Source organism: Apis cerana, linkage group LG11, assembly GCF_029169275.1.
Source record: "Apis cerana isolate GH-2021 linkage group LG11, AcerK_1.0, whole genome shotgun sequence".
Lineage (NCBI taxonomy): Eukaryota > Metazoa > Arthropoda > Insecta > Hymenoptera > Apidae > Apis > Apis cerana.
This window is the reverse complement of record NC_083862.1, coordinates 5,237,018-5,257,191: the sequence shown is the minus strand read 5'-3', so window position 1 is coordinate 5,257,191 and position 20,174 is coordinate 5,237,018. Positions and strand designations below refer to the sequence as shown.

Below are 20,174 nucleotides of genomic sequence, written 5' to 3'. Positions count from 1 at the left end.
TTGCTCAATTCTTCAGCTAATTGAAAGAGAAAATTCTTTCGAGTTTTGTTTATTCCAATTTATTACAATTGATCTTTTTATATAATAATCCAGATATTGATGACTGCCAAATCTAAAAACAATTATAAAACACATGAAGAGGCCATCTACGGGATCCTGCTTTCACAGTATTTTTTTCATTATCAGCATCTTTTGTTTCACTTTTGCTTTCAATATCTGAAATAATACGCATTCCTTTTTTTTTACGATATACATTGTGATAATTTTCATTCCCACTGTCGTCAGAATCTTCAATTTCGTTTATATTGTCAAATTCTTCCTCGCTTTAGCATAATTCGTTTATATGAGAATCCGATCCAAATTGATCTTCATTTATGTTGATTATTCTTTTTATTCTTCTTATTATTCTTTTTTATTATTCTTTTTTATCAATTCCATGTCTTTTGAAGACTTGCCCATAATAATATAAATGTAAAAAAATATTGTTTTTTTAATAAGTATTGAAAATATCTTGAAAAATTCAAATCTTCACTTACGAAAATAAATTTTTGCTAAACTTACAAATAGTATTTATTTTTTTTTTTTTTTATAAAACGCAATGTTGAAATTATCTCTTATATAAATCTATTTGTTATAAGACAGATTCATTTACAAAAATCACTTCTTTTCTCTGCAAAATTCGCTGTTGAACAGATTATTTTTTATCGTATCACAATTACAACAACTTGTTTGATTATGTATTTATTGCTAAATAGTCGTCATTTGCTTGGTATTGTTTTTTCTTCTCTATTATTATTTCATTTTTTTTATTTCGCAATAATTGATCTATATAAATTAACCCATGAAATTGACGGATTTTCGTAAAAATAAGTATAAAATAGTAATAATTTCTATTTTCGTAAAAATAGATAACAATCTAAAAATAATAAAATATAAATATTCCAGAGAAAAGGAATGGAAATATTTAACAGAATAGAATAGAATTTGCTGCATTATATCAAAACCAATATATAAAGAATAATATAAAGAGTAATAAGAATATTTAAAGAATAATATTTGCATATTCAGAATCTTTAAGCATAAAATCGAAAACCAATCAAATTAACGGGTTCCGTAAATCTAGCATTAAAGTTGATCTAATTACGACATAATGTTTCACAATTAAAATAATACTTTTGAAATTTTTATTATTAGTATTTCATCTCCATATTATTTATAAATAAAGATGATAAATTTAATTATTATTATATAACTAATATATATGAAAATGATTTATTTATATGAAATTACTTTTTTTTATAATGAAGTAAAAATTTGCTTTATCATTTGCACGCAATTGGTAATATAAGCAGTGGATATAATCTACTTTACATTAAATGAATTAAGTAAAATTTAAAAGTTTTAGTGAATAGTTAATAGTCTTATATCTATGCATGAAATTAAAATTGTAATATCTTATAATGTAATCTTGTATGATTTATTATCAAGTATATGTATAAATTAATTTTATTAATTTTTTTTTAAAGAAAATTAAAGTTTTATTTATGAATCGGTAAATTAGTCATCATAATAGTTTTTATTATTTTTATTATTATTTTTTAAGATACACAATTATTATTTTTTTTTTTAAAAATTTAAAAATCATCATAAAAATATTCAAAACGATAATACGAAAGAAAATTTTGAGAAAGAAACTATCGTATTTAGAAAAATGTAATATTTACTAATGAAAAATATTAGATAATATTCAATATCAAAAATTAATATAATATTTTTATATATTTTTTTAAAAGCTTTGAATGTTAAAAAATTTTTTAATAAACTTGAACTTTTCAGATTGCTAATAATGTTAATCAAAAAAAGATTTTTGATTAAAAATTAATTGTTCATTGAAAGAAATATTAATAAAAATTCATGTATATTGTTATTGATTAATTTAATCAGTAATTGTAATATTGTAATATATTTCTAATTAGAGGATGATTATGCATGAGTACTCAAATTGATATTTTTATTATTATAACATGATTAAAAGTAAAAAATATTGTTAGTTTATTTATTCGAATTTATAATATTAATATGTATGAAAAAATCTATTAGAAAGTAATCTATTAAAAAATATTTTCTAATTTGAAAAATAAATATACAAAATAGCTTGCCAATATTTCACATAAATGAAATTGTGTTATAATAATAATAAAATTTTTCATCCACATTTGCGAAAAAATAATATCATGTTGAATACTTAATATTAATTTTCAAATTTCTAGAAAAGTTGATTATATTTAATATAATTATATTATTCAAATATGAAGAAACTTACACAAAATCATAGATAAAGTTGCATATTTTTAGATTCAAATAAAACTTTTAAATTTGTAAAATAAATTACATAATCAAAATTATATTTATTAAATATTTTCATATTCGATGTAAAATAGTAAAAATTAAAATCAAAAATTAATGGATATATATTTTTGAATTCATAATTATATAATTCATTAATTTGTAAAATAAATTTTGTTGAAACAACATTTATTAAATATTTTCATAATTAATATAATGAAAATAGAAATTGAAAGTAGAAATATTTATTATTTAAATTAACAAAACGAAAATATTTTTTTCGATTTTTCATATAGTGAGTGTACAAATATTTATATATACGATAAATAATTTCAAAATAATAACATTTTAAAAATTTATCTATTAACAAAATTTTAATAAAGAAATAATATTTATACATTCTAATGAAATAACTTACAATATGATACTTATAATCTGTTGCTAAAATGTTAACAAATATCCAAAACGTTGTAATAAATATTTGTACATCATGTAAATATATAATAATATATTTAAAACATAAAGAAAAGATAAAATTTATTCACAATATCAATGTCCTATAAAATAAGTATATAAGTGCAAGTATAGAATATGAAATCATTTATAATTATTAATTACGAAAATCTTAACAAATAACATATAACAAATAATCTTAACTTATAACAAAGAATAAACATTTTAGTAATAAAACATAAAAAATTACTAATTTTTATTTTTTTCATTAACTAAAAACAATTTATGATTAATTGCAACAAAGATTCATAAAGAGCTTAAAAATAATTTGAATATTAATAGATTTATCAATATTTTTAAATCAAATATAAAATATCATATAAGAAATATTACGTAAGTTAATAAGAAAAATTAAAAAAGAATTAAAATATAAAAAATAAATAATTATAAAAAATGTAATTAATAAAAAAATAATGAGGTTTTGAAATAGTGTTACAAATAGCTCATATAAATAAAAATAAATTTCAAATACTTTATTATTATGTATATGATTACAATATTTATATTATATTTATATTTACAGGTTTATTATTATATGTTTAATTTATGTATCTGAACTAGCACACAAACTTTAACATTAAAATATAAAAAATAATTATCAATCATTCAATTATCTGAATTAGTTATAAAAATAAATATGGTTTTTACTTTAAATGATTTTATTTAATATGATCTCTAGTTGTAATAAAACTCTATTTATCTAAATCTATAGAAAACAACATTTATATGTTCATAAGTTCATAAATAAAAGTTCATAAATTCTCTTCACATTTTATGATTTATTATCGTTAAAATATAATATAATATGAATTTAGATATAAATAAATAGATTCAATTAATAAGAATTTAATATAGTAATTTTATTTTAATTTTAATTTATTTAATGTTTTATTAAATAATAAATATGGACAAGAAAAATTTAATACCTATGATAAGTTGATAAACATGAGTAACACTCATTATGTTCTGAATAAAATAATAGGACACAAATAATTAAAATTATTGATTAAATATTTTATATAAAATAACATTATTTTCAATATGGCAATAACAGAAATACAAATATCATTATAATATTAATTAAGTTAGATATTTAAAAAATGATTTATATTAAATTAGATATTTAAAATGATTTATATTATATTATTTATATTAACAATTGATATTAAATGAATAATGTAAATAATAAACTACATATAATTAGTATGTTTATAAAATTTTTAATCAAATTTTTAGTTTTTTTTTTATTCAAAAATATTTTATATAATTAAATTGAAATTAAAATTATGTATAACAATTTTGTGATCATGAATCTTTATTTTGCAACATCATATTAAGTACTTATATATATATAATGCAGATATAATAAATCTAAAGTACATATAAAATTTATATTATAGAAAAATATAATTTATTATACAATTTTATTATTAGTATAAATAATTTATATGTATATATATTATATATTTTATATATATATATCTATTATTATAATGCATATAATAGAATTAAATCATAACGTTATTGTATTTTTATATAATATATTTTTATATATGTATTTTATATATGTATATTATATTTTTCACTTACTAATTTTGACATAACAAACATCAAATGTTTTACAAATGTTAGGGCCAAATTAAAGTTTTATACAATTGATATCAATGCTAATAGTAATTGATATCAAGTTTTCTGATTAATTTTCATTTTTTTTAAAAGAATAAAAAATATCTTTAATTTTTAATTTCTTTTTAGTTTTATAAAAAATTGTTATTTTGATTTTTTTAACTGTAGAATAATGTTAAATAAATAATGAAAATATTAAATTGTTATTGTTGTTTATTATGTAAAAAACTATGTATATTAAATAAATAAAATTTATTTTCATTAATTACAAATATTTTAATAATAATTAACTCAATTGAATTACAATATATAAAGCAATATAATATATAAATAAACATATAGAGCATTAGTATCTTATAAACCATGGTATCTAAATATTAATCCAAATAATTCTGTATATTTTATAATTTCAAAGTTATTTAATATTTAAGATATGTATAATAGATATAAAATTAAAACAAAATTAATGATCGAATTCTGGAAAAGCATTATTAGTTTTATGCCTTTCTTTGAATAATTAATCATAAAAATACAAGCGTTATTAAGTCTATAACTTATTTTTAACATTGATCGCATGTTTCTAATAATTTTTTGAAATAAAGAAAAAGCAATATAAGTTAATTAAGAACAGAAACGAATTTCAAATAATTAACTCGCTATTACTTTGCTTCAGGGTATTAAATTAATACACATTGCTGTAATTTCAACATTATCATCTTATTTTTTATTTAATCTTCTCTTATTCATGAAATTTACATCATTTTCGAAACATTTAGTTTTAAATTTTTATTTTTTTATATTAAAAAAATAAAAAAATATTTTTTAATTTTAATTTAAAAAGAGAAAAAAATATATAAATATATAAATATATAAATATAAAAAAATATATAAATATATATATAATATGTAAAAAATTAAATTAATATTACATCTTATATTATATTTATCAAAAGATTTTATATATTTTATTAAATAAAGATATTAAAAAAACAAAAAAAATTGATAAATATTCAATATATTTTCTTTTAATAAAAAAAAAAAATAAATTTATGTTTTGCTAGAATAAAATAATAAAAAAAAATATATATAAAATTTAATACGCAAAAAAAAAGAAGACTATTAATTTCAATATATAAATAATATATAAATAAATATTCAAATATGAAGGAAATAATTTATTAATATTTCATCATCAAATATACATATGTTACAATTATATTATGAAAATATATAAATAAATATAATACAATTTAAAAAAAAATAATAACTATATATAAAAATAATCGGCAATTAAAAAGATTTTCATTATAAAATTCTTCTAAAAATACAAAATTTTAAATATACATTTTATATCAATGTAAATAATATAATAATAAAATAATAGTATAATAGTAAATATTTCATAATATATTATATTTTTTAAGATAGCAATAATTAAAAAAATAGAAAATGTTAATTTTATTAATTTGAGAATTTCAAATAAAGAGAATGTTAATTAAAAAATCTTTTTTAATATTGTTCTAATTCATATCAGTTCAGAAGTTTAGAATTTTAATTTTATTTCATTTTAGTGAACAAAATATTTCATAAATAATATTTTTATTTAATATATTTATTTTTTTATTAGAAGTTCAAATAAAAATCCAAATAAAAATTAAAAAATGAAACAATTATAAGCTACAATATTATTCTTTTCGTATTTAAGTATTTTATTTTAATAAAACTTTGAATAATTTATATTAATATAATATTTCTTTTTAAATACAAATCTTATAAAAGATAAAGATCTCTAAATATATAATAAAAAAAATTTATAAATGTGACATATATGAAATTTATATTAATTTTATATTTTATATTATATTTTTTATATTTATAAATGAATTAATTTATATAATATATTTTGTAATTTTTATTAGGCGTTTATCTATATTTTTTCAAATGAGTATGTTATAAATTAAATTTTACTACATACATAGATACTTCAAGATAAGAAACCATGCATACCATGAATGGGTTTAAATGTTTTAAATATATATATAACAAAATATATGTATAACAATATATATATATATATATATATATTTAATTACATTTATATTCATTTCATATAATCATATAATTAATAAGTTTTATATTCATGATCATAACAATGAATTCATATTTTTGTTATAAAAACAAAAATAAGTAAATAAATTATTTTCATATTCACATTCAAATTAAGAAAATTTTGATAGAATATGGTGAAATGAGAGATACGCGGTTTACTTTGTCATCATTTCGCCTGCATTTTACATATCCATGTCGACAAAAAACTTTTGCTTTCGCATATACTATCTATCTTCAAAGACCGTCAAAAACAAAAAACAAGAGCGGCAAATTAGAGGTTGAAGACAATAATGTACTTTCTACCATTTTTTTTGTAAATCATACATCCTCTGTTTCCATTTGTTTCCATTGCTGTTTAATCTTTTTTGCTGCCTACAATTTTCAAAAATCTAATGTTTTGTTTTAGATTCTAATTTTGTTAAATTGCTTTTGATCGAATCCAGTTCCAATAGAACAGTTAAAATATACACTGAAAAATACTAAAAAAATATTTGACATTATTTGCTATTATTATTTTTTTCAACATATGATTATATATACTATATTGAACACCGTTAATTAGATTTTATTTATAATTATAATTTACAATATATTGTATTAGAGGATTTCAAGAATTCTGACATAACTTAATGTAAATTTATAAATTTATTCTTTGTATGAGCATTATTTTTTGTGTTGAACAATAGATTTTTATCTTTTATTTTATTTTTAATATTTTTGTGATTAAAAATAATTATTTACATATTTATTAAATAAAATCAGATTATGAATATAATTATGAACGAATTTTATATTTTATATTACTTTTACAATTTCCAGCATTATTCTGACAATGTTATTTATATAATATTTATACTATATATATATATATATATATACTATATATATATATATATATATGTATTTTTGTTCAAAAATCTTAAAATACTTTATATTTTCATTAAATACTTTCTAATTAATTTATTTCTAGTAAAATTTTAATATTTATTTAGTATAAATTGATCAAATAAATAATAGTAATTATATTTTTTTTAATAAAAGTGCTAATATATTTGTTAATATATTGCATGTTGTGCATTCTTTATCGTATAAAGTATAAAATTATTTATTTAATATAATTATTAATGATAAATTATAAAAAAAATTATTAAAAATTAAAAATTAGATTATTATTAAAAAAAGACAACAGTAATTCCAAACAATTTTTTTTATTTTTAAAAATATATTACAAATATATTATGATATACAAATATACTTTATGACATAAAATTTTCGATTTAAATTGAAGAAGAAAATATTTTTTTATATATCTTTTAATATTTAAATAAAAATAATTGATACAAATATTTTAAATATTTTATAATTTTAATATTATGATAATAAATGCTTAGAAAAATAATGTTTTTATATTATATTATATTATTATGCATTAATATCCATATATACACGTATAATAATGATTATAAATAATGATTTTTACACCGAATAATGTGCTTTCATTTATAGAAATATAAAATTAATAATTTTATTATAAAAATATGAATTTTAAAAAAGATGAAAATAATTATATTATTAATTTTGTTTCTCGAAAATTTATTTTAAATTTAAATAAACAAAAATATGTATTTTTTTAACTTTTTTTTTCTATTATCACAAATAATTTTTCTAATTATTAATCAAATCATATTTTACATTAATATAATTGTATATACAATGCAAGATCTCTAGATTTAAATCTCAATTAATGCGAATAATAAATTGCACAATTTAATTACATTATAATTATTGAATTTGTTGAACTGTTCTATTATAAATATTATTAAATAGACTTTTAAATATATATTTTTATATGTACATACTTATAATAAATATAATACTTATAATAAAATACTTATAATAAAAATGGTAATAAATATTCGTAACATACATTTTTTTTGCAAAAAATATCTAATAGTAAAGGAAAAATTGTATAGTTATATAATAGAATAGCATAATAGAAAAAAAAAGTTTCTCTTTCAAAATAATTTAGCAATTTTTTTTGTATATTTTTTTCATTAAATTTATATATAGTGAGAGTTTAATACTGTTTTGTATTTAGTAAATTTTGATTCACAAAATGAATGCGTTATGAATAATTTATATTAATTCAAGTATAAAAAAAAAATAAAAATCTAATGGAAATCTTATATTTCAACATTTATAATGGAATTAAGCCATTTGAAAATTTGATCTACTTCTCTAAATATTTTCTATACATTTATATGAATCCAATTAAAATCCGTTCAAATTTCCGTAACGATACTATATTTATTTTTTAATTTTTCTGGAAAGAAAACGAAATTTTGCCAGTCCATGTGTTATGATTCCTCTTCCGGCGACAAAGTAAAAATCTGTTAATTGAGTTTCTCGCTAACACGGACAGAATTATAAACTGCGGCGGCGTAAAAGTTTGCTTTCTCCGCGAACGTGGCCAGATTTTTCAGGGTTCCCTTTCACACCCAACTAACTATACTTTGTAGGAATAACGAGACTCAGCCCGATGCAAAAGAAGAAAGAGAACTTCAGATGAAATTCCCGGGGCTCTTTGATACCGCGTTACCAGAACTCTGGGATTTCTGCTGAAAGAGCCCGGTAACGCCTTTGAAGCCCGTTTGTTTGATCACCATTTATTATGCTGCTTATTACCAGCCATGTAATTGTCTATTCGATCAAATGCGCCAATTTACTCCTCTCGTCTATCGTTGCTGAGAGAAAATAATATTGTTTGCGATTTTTTATTGATCATTGTTATTATATATTTTTTCTCTTTTTTTCAAATATTATATTTCAATTAAATATTTCAATTCGGTATTTTCTCGACCTGATTTTTTTCTGTCGAATGAAAAAGAACATTTTTGGCATGTAATTATTCTTGTATAAATTATAGAAAATGAGAAAATTTACAGAAAACAAATACATTATAATATGATTCTGATTCATTATTATATAAATTTAACTATTACATTCTATATATCTATAAAATAAATATACATTATATATTATTCATATAAAATAATCAAAATATTTTGCATGTTGAATAGTTATAGATAATGATACAAAACTTTTTGATCATTATTTTAATAATAATAAAAGAAATATCACGAAGAAATAAATTTTAATCTTATACAAATAATTAAATATTTTATAAACTTAAAAAATTAAAATAATATTTTTACAAAATTTTTCTAAATTCATAAAAATTTAAAGTATGTATTTGTTTCAATACTTCTTTATCTTGATTCAAGAACATATTTCCGTTTAACATAAAAAATTATTTTTTTTAAATATTCTATATTTTATTTCTGCTAATAAAAAAATTATTTATGCTAAATAAATTTTTCATTTTTCTTTATTTTTTATTGTTATTTTCTATCAGTTTTTAGTTTTTTTGAGATATTTTATTTAATTTAATTAAATTTAAGTAAATATAATAAATATAGTAACTATATATACAATACAAAAGCAACATTTAAAAATAGCTATACTTAAATAATTATAATTATAATTATACTTCAAAAATTTTATGATTTTTTATAAATGTAAAATAATAAAAATACCGATACTGGAATTATTTTGATAAAATATATAGATACTTATTTTAAAATATACTTTACTATGCTAATTTTAAAGTAAAAAGAATCTTTTAAAAAATCCAATAAATAAGATATCGAATTTCATTTCTATAAATGCAATTTTATTGTTTAAAACTGATCTTTATATTCAATAATTCACATTCTGTAATTTTATAATAATTTTATATTTAAATAAAAAGGAAACCGATTTTTAAATCCAAATACGAATTCTTTCAATTTGTTCTAATTTGCACTAAGCATTCTTGCTTTCCATTCCATAAAATGGAAAATAAAGGAATTCCAATAATCTTAAATAATAAAATCTTTGAGAAGAGATATGTATATCTATAATAGATATTGTAATTTAAAATAAAACAATTTAAAATTACTTCCACTAACTTAACTACTTAACTACTTATCCAATAAACATAATATAAAAAATCATGTTTAAATAATCATCATATTTGTCTAAATAAAATTTAAAAGTTTTTTTTTTTAGAAAGATTCAGATTAAAATAAAATTTTATTATTGTATCTTTAAATTTCAATATATGAAAGATTTATTATGAAAGAAATTAAATTCATTTTTCATTTCATTTATCCAATTTCAATACTGATTAAACTAAAAAATAAAACTAAGATATTAGACTCATTTTATAATATGAAAATTTATAAATATAGATATATATTATAATATATACTAAATATATACCAAATAATCATAATTATTTATTCACTAACTTTTTGAAATATATAAGTTAAAAACCAATTAACATTAATTGAAAATATGTATATAATTTGATTCTCTTAAAAATTTAATCTTTCATTTGAAATTTAATTTTTAATATATATGAAATAAAATATTCATACTATAATAATATTTTATACTATACTATACTATACTATAATACAATAATATTTTATTTTATATCGATATACAAAATTTTTATTTATTTATAATAAATAAATAATATAATAAATAATAAAAAATTAAATTGCAAACTTTTATATTGTTTTTTATCAATTGTATCATTATATCATTTTCCATTAGATATTTTTACTTTATTTTATTTACTGTTTATGTATATTATTACTTTATTCTTAAGAGAGTAAGTTAAAATAAAAAAAAACTTATTAACAATCATAAAAGAAAATTAAAAACTATATATATATATATATATGACTTATATAATTTATTTATTAATTATTTTTTAATAAAACATTTTAATGTGGAACATTTTAAAGATTTCTTGATAATTTAGAACATATTAGTAGTCATTGTAGTGCAAAAGAAATATTTTATTCTGTCTTTTAAATATATGGTGACGAACTGAATAGATTAATTTGAAATAAAATAAGATAGAATAACACATAGCAATTCAAAATTTAAAACATTAAAATAGAAAATATTTATAATAAATCACGTTGTTTAAAGATTAGTTATATTTATATATTAATAACGTAGAAATTACGTAAAAATATAGATGGATTCATTTAATTTTTTTTAACTATTTTCAACTGTTTTTAAAAACATATCTCTATTTGAGTATGTGAAATGTCCTATATTCGTATTAATTAATAATACGTGCATAATATAATAATTTCAATCTTATTTACTCGAGAAAAGATTATTTAATAAACAGAAAATAAATAAACAATTTTTTATTAGATTACTAAATAATTTCTAATATAGCCATATATTTTTAATGTTAATTTTTATATATTATAAATATTATATATTAAAATATATATTATAATTATATTATAATAAAATATATATTATAAAATATATTATATTAAAATTAATATTATAATAATATATATTATAATAAAATATATATTATAATTATAAATATAAATATAATATATAATTATAAATATTATTATATATTATAAATATCTTTAAAAATTGATAAATTTATTTCTATTTATAACAATAAAACTAAAAAAAACGAATTTATTGAAAATCTTGTAGGTATTCTGTAGGTATTTAAAAATCGATAATATATATTTTTTTCTATAAAGAAAAGTTTTTTAAAACTGATTTCCTTCTGAAATTCTTCTCTCCTCTCAAATTAACAACTTTTATCAAATTATCAATATTTTTTATTTTTGTATACTATAAAATATTTAAAAAAATAATTGAATTTAATGAATAAAGAATTTATTTTATATCTATTTTTTTACGAAACGAATAAAAAGTTTTGATAATTTCCGAAGAAAATACATATTTCGTCTCTTTTTAAAGTTTTTTGATCACTTATTCAAAATCAAATTAATTTTTTAATCCAAAAAAATTAATATAAACTCAAAATCTTAAATTCATAAACGAAAATTAATAAATAAAATAAAAAATATATATAAGAATGCATTTTTCAAAAATGAAAAAGATATTCACGATTCATTCCTTTAATTTCTATAGAAAAAAAATTTTAAAAAAATATATATTCATTTTATATACATATATTATTACATATTATTACATATATTATTATGAAAATTTTTTATTTTATATTATTATTTTATTATTATATATTATTATATATTATTATATATTATTATTTTTTATTTATTTTATATAGATTAGAAAGTTTTTTTACAATAATTATACAATAATATTTAGTTAATCAGTAAGTATAAGATTGCCTGAAGATATGAAAATAAAATATAATTTTGTTAAAATATTATATATTAATAAAAATAAATGATATATTATATTGAAATATAATTTCAATTAATAATTTCTAATTGTTATATTTATATTTACCAACAAAGATGGGAAAGGCGAGAATTAACTTCAAATACTTTCCCCTATAAAAAAGAATCTCAATTTGATGATTTTTAAATATATTATAAACAACAAGATTTTCGATAGCTTTTTTCTCTATATATAAAAATCATTATGTTCGATTTTTAAAAGAATTGCTATTTGCTTTTATTATATTTTTCATTTATATATATATTATGAATATTCTAATGTCATTATATTCTATTAATATAAACACATCGCAATGGTAGATAATTAATAATAAAATATTTTTAATTCTAATTCATATTGAACTTGAACATTCTATCTATATATATAAACTATCATATTTAATGTTTATCCATAAACAACTTACTTTCCGTAAAATGTAAAAATAAAAAATAAAACAATTTTTATAGACAAGCGAAATTATAATGATCTATATTATAATAATCGATACTAAGTATGAAGCTAATATTCTTATTATTATAACTTGAATTATTATAATTTGTATTAAAGGATTGTTTTATATTTTTATTTTCACATTATCGCAAAACTTTCTAATCAACGCATACAGATATATAAGATATATGTACGTAATCAAAATATATATCATAATATAATTTTTTTTACAAATTTTTTGAAAAATTAAAACCAATCAATCTTTTTATATAAGAAAATGTTCAAAATCTTGTCCTTCGTAATAAATATAATTTTTTTAAACATCTTATATAATTTCCAACATTTTTTTTAATTACTGATATAATAATTGTATAATAATTTTTTTTAATGTGAAAAATATGCAAAAAAATTAATAAAATTTATTTTCTTTGTCTAAATGTGAATAAAATGAGTATAAAAGAAAGAAAAAAAGAAAAATTTTTTTAAATGTACATACTTTTATCATATTTATATTCTTTTTTTAATACAAACTCAATTAGCTAGATCTACTACATAAAAAAATCACATGGAACTATACTATATTTCACAAATTAAATGATGTAAATTAAATGATGATTTTATATAGTACATAGATACTATCGAATATTATTTGATTTGATAGAAATAAACAGGTTTGACATGGTTTGAATTTCAAATACTTGAATATTTCAAATGGTTGGATAGTCGTGCGCACGAAACTCGTTTTCCGTCGCCTCTGGATTCCATTTCCTCGATACACCGTTATCGATGATCTCGTTAATTCCATAGCTGTCAAAAAATCGATCATGTCTCGCCATCCCTCAGTATTCCGAAATACAAATCCAACGAAACTTGAACCGGTCACGTAGCGTCAAATCTCCGAGTTAATAAAAGAATATAAAAGAAGCCGTTGTAAACTGGTGGCTTGTGAAAAACACTTAATACTTAGGTGCACACCAGTCAGCGAATATTCAGGGTCCGACGCACCTGGTCGACCTCCGAGTAGACTGGTCCATACTCGAAAAGCGAGAAAATTTGAGCAACTGGCACATTCACAGATACAAATTATCGTGCAAGTATCCATCAATTCGTTTTTCCAGATTTATTTTTCCAGAATCATAGCATCTATGACACTCAAAATTGCACCGTTTCACTTATTTATTTTTTATATGATCTTGAATTCAAATAATAGAATAAATTCATTTCTCCTGTATATTTACCATTACTTTACCAAAAAAATATATCTTAGATGTTTAGCTTTCTAATGATATAAAAATATTATTAGAATATGTTATTAATAATAACAAAGAATATTTATTATTAAGAAAATTATTAATAGCGTGTTCAAATATAAACTTAAATGATATTATATATATAATAATAATATAATATAAAATAATAATAATAATAATAATAATAATTGTATGCTGGCTATTTTTCTTATTATTTTATAATTTCATTTGAAGTATTATAATCATATAAGAAAATGATGAATTTTTATCACAAAAAAAATTATTATAAAAAATCAATTAAAAAATGTAAAAAGAATTTTAAGAAAAGAAACCAATATAAATATAAATTAAATATAAATTAAATATAAATTAAATATAATATAAATTAAATATAAATATAAATATAAATATAAATATAAATTAAATAAAATAATTATTTAAATAATATTATTTCTTTTTTTGTAAAATTAATATATTAGTGAAAAGAATTTGAAATTGAAATATAATATTATAATAAATATTATAATACAATTTTATTAAAGTATTATTTTAATTTTTATATTTTATATATGCTGGCGAAACTATTTGATATTATCATAATTCCATGTAATAATTATTAAAAAAATAATTAAGTTCTAAATTAATGTTTAATTGATATTGGATCATACATGATTACAACAATTTAGGTTAGAATATTTTACTTTTTCTCATTTTTGTTTAATATTTTATAGATATAATATTTATTAATAATTTTTCACATTAATTGATATTATTGAATCAAATTACGATAATTTAGATTAGGATATATTACTTCTTCTATTTTTTGCTTATATTTTATAGAATAATATTCATTAATAATTTTTCTTATATAAAATGTAAAATATAAATTAAAATAAATATTAAAATATTTAATTAAAGTTATTTTAAATTTGTTACGACTCAATTATAAATTACGTAATATATATATTATATGTATATATGTATATATATTATATTATGTATATATATATGTATGTAGAATAAACAAACGTTTTTATAAAAACATCACATGAATGATTTAAAATAATATTTATTAAATTATATTATGACTTCTTTATAAATATTGAAAAAATTAATAAAAATTTGTTATGAACAAAAAGATATTAATTATAACATAAATTCATCGGATTAAAAAAAAAATTTAATTTTTCAAAAAATTTTTTTAGATTTCAAGAAAAATTCAACTACAATTTACATTTTTGCTTGAAACAATGATTATATATTTATTATTTCATTCAATATATAAATAATTAAAAGTCACAGTAATTTTTCCATTTATCTATTTATATATTCATAAAACAATGAACTAAATTTTTCTTAAAATGATTGATAGATTCAAAATGAATAATACAAGAATTTATAAAGATTTTTCAAAATATCATACAAAATTTATATAAATGAATTTAAGTGAAAAATGCATAAAAACTCGATTACAATTATACAATATTAAAATTAATAAGAAAATAAGAGAATTAATAAGAAAATTATTTTTATTATATTTAGTAAATATCTTTTAATTTTTATATCTTACATAAAAATATCATTAGTCATCTTTGTAATCTAAAATATAGAATATATATATTATGTTAAAATTAATTTAATGTAAACTGTCATTTACAATTTTATGATATGTTATAAGATTAAACATACGATTTATTGTCGTAATTACAGAAATACCACTATGAATTAATCGCGATAATCTTTTTATGTGCTTCGATAATTTTAAAAAAATATATATTTATGTAATACATAATTTAAAAATAAACAAATTGAGTATGAAAAATTTTTTAAAAGTTTTTAACATTAAAAGCTTAATTTTTTGACACTAGATTTACGGATATTAATTATATATCTTTTTTTACTGAAATCTGTCTTTTTGACGGGTATATTAAAATGCAATTTTTTGTAAATTATTTATTTAAAATCTACAGATTTTTATTTACTATTGTCTTCAATACATTTTTTACATATAAACTATCTTGGATATATACTTTCCACATATATATTTGTTAAATTTAATGAAAATATAGTTAGACTTCAGACATTGAATTGAAGCTAGTATTTTGTTCGTCGTGATGATCATTGCTCAATTCTTCAGCTAATTGAAAGAGAAAATTCTTTCGAGTTTTGTTTACTCCATTTTATTACAATTGATCTTTTTATATAATAATCCAGACATTTATGACTGCCAAATCTAAAAACAATTATAAAACACATGAAGAGGCCATCTACGGGATCCTGCTTTCACAGTATTTTCTTCATTATCAGCATCTTTTGTTTCATTTTTGCTTTCAATATCTGAAATAATACGCATTCCTTTTTTTTTTACGATATACATTGTGATAATTTTCATTCCCACTGTCGTCAGAATCTTCAATTTAGTTTATATTGTCAAATTCTTCCTCGCTTTAGCATAATTCGTTTATATGAGAATCCGATCCAAATTGATCTTCATTTATGTTGATTATTCTTTTTATTCTTCTTATTATTCTTTTTTATTATTCTTTTTTATCAATTCCATGTCTTTTGAAGACTTGCCCATAATAATATAAATGTAAAAAAATATTGTTTTTTTAATAAGTATTGAAAATATCTTGAAAAATTCAAATCTTCACTTACGAAAATAAATTTTTGCTAAACTTACAAATAGTATTTATTTTTTTTTTTTTTTATAAAACGCAATGTTGAAATTATCTCTTATATAAATCTATTTGTTATAAGACAGATTCATTTACAAAAATCACTTCTTTTCTCTGCAAAATTCGCTGTTGAAGGATTATTTGTTATCATATCACAATTATAACAACTTGTTTGATTATGTATTTATTGCTAAATAGTCGTCATTTGCTTCGTATTGTTTTTTCTTCTTTATTGTTATTTCATTTTTTTTATTTCGCAATTGATATATATAAATTAATCCATGAAATTGACGGATTTTCGTAAAAATAGGTATACAATATCTAGAAATAATAAAATATAAATGTTCCAGAGAAAACAAATTTGCTGCAAATATCATTAAAAACCAATATATAATATTTAAAGAATAATATTTGCATATTGAAAATTTTTAAGCATGAAATCGAAAACTCATCAACCAAAAACCAATCAAATTGATGGGTTCCGTAAATGTAGTGTTAATTTAAATTAGAATTCAGTAATAATAAAAAAAAATAATTAAAATTCTTGTAGATATTTACAAATAAATATTATCTATCAAAAAGAAAGAAAGCAGAATTTTTGTATAATAAATAATTCAATATTTAATAATATTAAAACATTGATAAGTCATAAGTTATGGATTTCCTATGTGTAGATAATTTTAAGATTTATTATAATTTTACACGTAAATTTAAAAATTTTATCAAATCATATAAAAATATTCACATAAAACTCAGTTGAAAAACTATATATGTTTTTTTACCACAGAATTTAATATTGTTGAAAGAAAATTAATTAGCATTGATAACTTTTAAAATTTATATAATATTATTATATAAATTTATATAATATAATATATAACATTATATAACTTTCAAATATAACTTTATTCAAGACAGCCAAATTAATTCCACAATATATTTTTTATACTTTCAAGCTAAAATATACATAATATTATTTTGTGTTTTTATTTATTTTTAGTTTATTACATAGAACTCAATAAAGAGAAAAAGAGGAAAAAAAATGATTAATCGATCGAATTTATATATATACATTTTATTAAATAGTTATTAAGTAGTAATAAATAGAAATAATTCGATTATTGAACTTTGTTAGATAATTTTAATTAGATATTGTAATTTAACGTTAAATATAAAATAGCAATGATAATAAAGTTCATTGAATTCCAAATGTTTCGTTTTGCGACAATGTGATCAATTTAATTTCATCAACAAGAATTAGGATTTGAGTTGAATTCTATTTATGTTTTTTAAATGCGTATTTTTAAAAAATTTTTTTTTTTATATATCTTTATTTAAAAATTATAGTAATATTAGACAAATGCGAATTATTCTATTATGTCCTATTATATAAGGTAATACACAAGAAGTCGTTCTACAAAAATATGATTATTAATGTACGAAAAAAAATTTTTTTGATATTAAAAGATGCGTTAAAAAGACTTCGAAAATTATATCAGTCGAATGCTTTGAATGACATTTTCGTTTAGCTGTTCAAATTTTAAACAATCAAGAAAAAATATTTACACTTCTTCAAACACATCACTTTTCTGTAACGATGTTTCATCACAAATTTTCATTTCTGAAATACATCTTGAATAATCTTAACACTTCATTTATTTCAAATCACACGATTAACAATTCCATTAAAATTTTTGACACTTATACACTCGAAAAATTCACGAAATTTTCACAATGAACTTTCAATACTAGTAAAACTGTTCACATATATATAAGAAAAAATGAGCATTGAGTATCGATATAAATAAGAAAATCAAAAGATAACAGAGATACAAGAGAACCAAGCAAAACGCACCGCGAAACGGCTCGCGATAGAATGCTGGAAAATCCTCGAGCAGAGTTTGCTCGGTAGTACGGTGGTGACTCACAGACGATGATTGGTCAACGCTTGTCCCCCACGAGGACCAGCCTCTGAAGCAAACCAATGAACGTGCTCACTGCCTTTCCACACAGTGAGACCGCGTGTGCACCCACGCAGGGTAGCTCGTGGCTCGAAGCTCGCGGCAGTCACTCAGTCAGTCAGTCACTCAGTAGGCCCGCGGTGCGCTATGAGGTGGGATCTATAAACGAACAAAACGTGAGTTTTTATTTACATTTGTTGCTGCGGGGTTTATCTCGCATGAACCAACAAATCGTATACCATTATAATATTTCATCACATCAATAAGTTTTTGTCTCATCAAAAATTAACACGTTTCTTCCCCTTTTTTTCCGTTACGAATCGGTCCTTATTATACTTCGCACAAGTGCATACAAACCACCACGCGCTAGGCCTCGGATAAATTCTGTCGAAGATCGTTTCTTCGAAATTTTCACGTATGCTTTGCGCATCTTTTCTTGCTTTATTTCGATCTACATTTTTGTGCGAGCTCAATTTATTGTTCAGCCCTCGTTACCAATTGCGACCGACACTTGTTGTTTTTGTGCACGCGACAACGGCATTCTTTCAAAGTGCGTGTTACAAAGGTGATCGTGATATCGCACAAGACAATGTGCGTGACAGCCACGCCACTTAGCGCAAAAAAAATACTGAAAAATACTGCAAGACATCCAGCAAGGACTAGCATTGCAACTAACATACAGGTGCAAGGATTAACAGGAGGCACGAATAATGTCGGTGAGACGGATAGGCCGCAGCACACGTCGATCATGTATGTAAATATCTGTTAATATTTTCTTACATTTCTATTTTAATTACTGCAGCGAAGTAAAACATAGTTCAAATACAAATAATCTCTCAATGTCATAACATAAATTCTATAAAAAATATCATCATACTAAATTGAATTTCGTCGAAGTTCTGTTCACATTCAATTTTTATTCTGACCACGTG

The 20,174-nt window shown here is 18.7% G+C and overlaps 1 protein-coding gene and 1 long non-coding RNA gene across 5 annotated transcripts in view; one reads left to right on the top strand and one right to left on the bottom strand.

Annotated features, from left to right (window-relative positions):
* Positions 1-20,174, top strand: part of LOC108001549 (protein rhomboid) — a 273,352-nt gene that overhangs the window by 9,506 nt on the left and 243,672 nt on the right. Inside the window, exons 1-2 of one of the 4 annotated variants that reach the window (XM_062081486.1) lie at positions 19,346-19,418; positions 19,589-19,992. The exons of 1 other annotated variant lie outside the window; for it this stretch is intronic. In XM_062081486.1, coding sequence (XP_061937470.1) covers positions 19,832-19,992 — 161 coding nt within the window. In that variant the 5' untranslated portion in view covers positions 19,346-19,418; positions 19,589-19,831. Of the gene's footprint in view, positions 1-19,303; positions 19,993-20,174 lie in introns of those variants that run through there. 2 more of the 4 variants (XM_062081489.1, XM_062081485.1) reach the window with 2 other exon arrangements.
* On the bottom strand, positions 16,346-19,162 carry LOC114578010 (uncharacterized). The gene is made up of 3 exons (XR_009831838.1): positions 18,848-19,162; positions 17,287-17,602; positions 16,346-17,175 (listed from the first exon to the last, which is right to left on the bottom strand). It is a non-coding gene; the product is annotated as an uncharacterized LOC114578010 (long non-coding RNA).